General features: G+C 39.5%; 1 protein-coding gene across 1 annotated transcript; it reads right to left on the bottom strand.

Moving 5' to 3' along the window:
- Positions 1 to 158: 158 nt before the first annotated feature.
- LOC147853017 (RAF-like serine/threonine-protein kinase PRAF) lies at positions 159 to 3,052 on the bottom strand. The gene is given in 10 exon segments (XM_087333333.1): positions 159 to 727; positions 730 to 755; positions 848 to 884; positions 886 to 947; positions 1,051 to 1,165; positions 1,259 to 1,278; positions 1,281 to 1,310; positions 1,313 to 1,449; positions 1,521 to 1,633; positions 3,023 to 3,052. Coding segments are annotated over 10 exon segments (696 nt in total). The 3' UTR covers positions 159 to 601.
- Between the last annotated feature and the right edge of the window lie 2,111 nt (positions 3,053 to 5,163).

Genomic DNA, 5,163 nt, shown 5'->3' with positions numbered 1-5,163 from the left:
ACATTGGGGTATAGGGCAAAAGGAAAGATCACTTACGAAACATTCTTGAATGAAAAAAATAACTAATACCACAATAGTGATTATGCATTAGTACAAATCTCCAAAGTGTACAGAATATAGTTATTGGGACAACTCACTATAGCATACAAAATCCCCAAATGTACAAACATGGTTGTTGCAAAAAAGTAAAAGTCTCCGAGATTCACATCAACAGCTGAAAAAGACAAGCACCGGCTCGGCTCAAGCCTGAACAAGGCTTAACCGGCTGATTTGGACAAGGGCAAACTGGTTAAGCCGAAACCAAACCGTTGCTGATTCCTATATCTGACTCAACTCTCAAAAACCTACAAATTGCCTTTTCTGCTATTGCTGCTTCTATGTGTCATCTGTCCCAAACTGTGAACTTACAGATAAACTCTCCACGCAGGATTTACCATCCACTACAGATCCTTATTAGCAACCTTCTTTTGCATAGAGCTTTGACTAAGTTACCGAAATGGTGACACAATGCATATCAACTCAACATCTAGAAAACTTTTCTTGAATAATTTCGTTCTGTAGTTCAGTAGTGAATAGCTGTAATACCTCATTTTGCACAAACCTATGCAGCAATTGGCCTCAACTCTGAGGCAACTTCTTTAAATGATGGTCTTTTGGAAGGATCACCTGACCAGCATAACTCCATAAGTTGCCTCCAACCAAGATCACACCAAATCGATATGGATGGACAGAGAGTGTACCGCCTACTATGCCACCTATGCATGTAATGGATAATTGGTTTTGCAGACAAAAACAATTTGTCCATGTACATTAATTTCTTAAAAACTTAAGAGAATAGTAAACTTACGTATGATAGCTCCAAATTGCATATTGGAATATGGCACCCTCTCCTGTCAGAAGCTCCCACATGACAATGCCAAATGAATAGACATCAACCTGTTTTTCCAGTTGAAGGAAAAGAAACAATAATATCTATTATCATATGCCATAGTTGATTGAATTGAAAGAAACTAAATGCCTGTAATTCAAAATAACACAAACCTGGTCCATAAACCATGTTAGAATTGAGATTTAATAATTCTGGCGCCATCCTTTGAATTGTTCCAACGACACCACCTGATATAAGTGTTTCATGCTTCCCAATGGAAAGCTCGAAGTCACCAAACTGCAAGTAATTCAATGATTCATGCATTCTTTCCCGAGAATTTTGCATCTTTGTGATCCTTGTGATGGGAAAACTTAAAATAGATTATGCTACCTTGCAGATGGGACCAAAGGCAGAAGATTTTCACACTTCAAATCAACATGTTTTTACTATTTAAGTAATCAATTCCAAAGGCAGCATCCATTGCGATACAAAGACGCTTTCTCCAATCAATAGTCCTGCAATAGAAAAACATAGTAATTTTTGGAACCAATCAAGCAAGTGAACCCGACAGTAACATTCTCTACGTGATTACAAACCTGAATGTTTTTCAGCAAAATTTTTAAAAATCCATTGACAATGTATTTATAATTAGGTCACAGTCGCAGGAGTTCCATGTGGTAGGTACTACACCATAAAAAAAGCAACAACATTGGGATGATGCAACTGAGACAGTGTGCAGGATTGCTTCCAGAAATCATCAGAGATCTGAAGAAACAGCACAAAACAAGATTAAGTCGTTGAGAATATGTGGGGTTTTTCCATTCAAAGTGGAGGCCACAACTAAAAGGGGTAGAGTAGACTCTAGAGTATTGCACTACTTTTACTTATTGCAGATATGCCACTACCAAGGGGTAGAGTAAGGAAAAAAAGAAACAAAGAACCCAACCCACCCCTTCTGGCTGAAAATTAGAGAAACATTTGACTAAAAAGGCACAAGAGATAGGAAGTGAGCGAAGCTTGAGACAACATTGATTATCTTCTCCATCGATCTCACACACACTACTCACACATACATGTAAATCTTCCTTCTACCTTCTTCTTAGTGATACGTTGTAATGTTCATTGGTTTAGACGTGCTTATTAGGGGCTTTTGTAATATCTGAGTCTTCGGCTTTATTGGATTGACCTAATGTGTGTCATAGGGTACCCCACACATGATTGGTCAAGCAAATGTCATTACATGGCCTAGGTCCTATAAATAGGGCATACTCTCCTTAGTCAAGGGGGGGTTCCATGAGTGGTTCTAACGAAGCTCTATTTAATGTGGACTAGTCATCTACCAAGGTCCTGACGTGGAGATCCTGGCTAGTATGGGACAGATCGGGATTCCTCGTCTGCGGATGGGTGGTAATGGGTATTTTTAGTATGATTGTGTCATTTATGTCTTTATTTTATAGCGTGGGGGCGGATGGGTGGTAACGAGTATTTTCAGTATGATTGTGTCATTTATGTCTTTATTTTAGGATTAATGATCTTGGTTATTACATATGGTATTAGAGCGGTTTTAATCCTAAAAAAATATTGTTTGATTGGATTCGCGTTGTGTGCTTTAGTATGGGAAAATATGTTATTTTTTTATGTACTAATGTATGTTAAATGATGGATTGGGGAAGTGTCGAAAACGCCACGAAGATTCTGTTTTGGGGTGATATGTTGATGTGCAGTTTAATGTAGGGGGTTATGTATAATAAATATATTAAGGTTTTGACATAGACCTTATCATAACAAGATTTGTGTGATGGGTTGGTTTGTACATTCATGTTATAACCCTAAAAGTAAAAGCTATGAGTTCATCCACTTATGCACAAAAAAAATAAAATCAAGGGGTTAAAAAAGTTTTATAAAACTATTATTATGTGTTTGTTGTACGATTAGATATTTAATATATATTGTGGTGTGCATGTGTTCCTTTGTGTCACCCTTTTAGGTCACCCTTTTTAGGATGCACGTACCCAAGTTGACCCACCCTTTTCGCACACCCTTTTTAGCCAAGCCGACCCAATGGCACGCAAGCCCACTACACCTTCACCTTAGACACTCTCACTTTCTCACACCACTTTTATGTCTTGCCCCACCACAACTCTTCCCCCTCACCTTAGGTTGCCCACTAAATTCTTGTCCCATGAGTTTCTTCGATCCCCCTCCTACACGATAGCCCTCATGTCCCCCACCTCAGCCAAGTCCAGGTGGCCCTTAGTCCACAAGAGTGATTGATCTTTCTTTGCCAAATGATCTTTTCCCCGATCCCCCTCTGACACGATAGCCCTCTTGTCCCCCACCTCAACCAAGTCCAGGTGGCCCTTAGTCCATAGGAGCGATTGATCTTCGCCGCCATATGATCTTTCCTCGATCCCCCTCCGACACGATAGCCATCCTGTCCCCACCTCAACAAAGTCCAGGTGGCCCTTAGTCCACAGGAGTGATTGATCTCTATTCGCCGATTGCTAGCTCGTTTTCCATCATTAGCCCCGTCCAACTATCAAGGCCAACAGTTCCACGGGGATGTCCTCAACGTCGTTGCAACTCAACTACGTGTTCGTAGATGTTTACATCCCCATGCCATCTTCACTGAACGCCTCAACAAGACCCTCAAACACGAGATGGTTGCATAAATCAACCGTTTTCGAGCACTCTATGGGCGTAACCCTCGCCTCGCACTAGAATCATCCATGGATTTCCATTTGAAACCTTCCATCAGATGCTCCCCCTCCTTCGACAAGCCACTGTTCTTGTTCTTGTTCATGTACTTGTCTTCTTCTTGTTCATGCTCGTCAATCTCTTGTTTCTCGCAGGGGGGAAATGTGGTGTGCATGTGTTCCTTTGTGCCACCCTTCCACCCTTTTAGCACACCCTTTTTAGCCAAGCCAACCCAAATGGGCTCCGTTGTATCAACTATAAATTGATTAAGAAGTAAGAAGCTAAGTAGACTAGTTTTGATCTCTTATGTGCATTTCAACAATATTTATTCAAATAAAAGCACCTTAAATATACTTATATTTTATTTTTCGTTTACCCCTCTTGATCTAATGGCTATGCCCATGAGGCGGCCTTACGTGTGGAGATCGTATCTCTAGAGGTCGGCCACCTAATATACTATAGGTGATGCTTGATCGTCGAAATTTCAATGAAATAATTGATGATCATCATATATATGGATAATGATAATTGATAATCAAATTAATTAAAATTGGCCGATAGAACTAGGGTGATGATCGTTGAATGTCAATAATCAATTGATCATCAACCCTAAGGTTTATTCGAATGGCCACAATCATCCATCACCACGGGTGCATTTTTAATTACGCGATGATGGATGGATAAACCATTGATCATTAGCGTTAATGGATGGATTATATGGATGATTATATAGTTGATTAATAGGATGATTTTATGATTATATGGATAAGATCATAATCAATTATTAATCGATGCAAAGGAGAGAGATAAGGGGAAAAAATTTAGTTAGGGGAAGAATAGGGGGATGATGATTGAAGGGGTGTTTTGATCATCACCCCTGTTTATTAGTAGTGATTCGCATGGAAATCACAAGCTATTCCCACAGACTTCCAAAAAGGGGATGTTTATTCCTAAAACCTAAACTAGGATTTTTCATTAACTGAAAAGGGAGAATTTCCTAGTTTGGAAGAATTTAAGCGATTATCTTGAGAGAGGTGGTGACCGACTACTCATCACCGATTTCCTAAAAAGGGTGGTCTTATTTCCTAATGTCTAATCAAGGGGATAATTTCCTAAATTGGACATATCATAGGGGGATTTTTTATCCTCACTGACTTGAATTAAAAAAGGTATATAAGTATTATCTCTCATGATAATATATGATACTTCACTCCCTCATCCAAATTCTAAAGTCTTATATAATACTTTAGTACTTCAGACTTATTTCCTTACTCTCTTAACTCTTAGTATTAATCATGGCTTCCTCCTCTCGCAATTCCGCACATCAAACATCTCCCAACCATCGTAGTTTTTCGACACATCCCACATCTCCCACCCGTCAAGGTCATCCAATTTCTCTGATGCGAGATGAGGACGACCAACCAATATCTCCGGTCCGTGACGAGGATATTAATGACGATATCGAATTCGTCACGAGGCATGATTTCCGTCAAAAGCAAGATGATATTGTCAAGTCAATGACAATGGTCACAACTGCGTTCTCCTCCAAACTTGAAGGGCTTCTTGATGCCAATAGACATCAGTTTGAAAACCTTCAA

This window comes from Azolla caroliniana, unplaced genomic scaffold (genome assembly GCF_043228905.1).
Source record: "Azolla caroliniana isolate FFs.n. ecotype wild unplaced genomic scaffold, voAzoCaro1.0.p SCAF_17, whole genome shotgun sequence".
In the NCBI taxonomy this organism is placed as follows: domain Eukaryota; kingdom Viridiplantae; phylum Streptophyta; class Polypodiopsida; order Salviniales; family Salviniaceae; genus Azolla; species Azolla caroliniana.
This window is presented reverse-complemented; position numbering and strand designations above follow the sequence as displayed.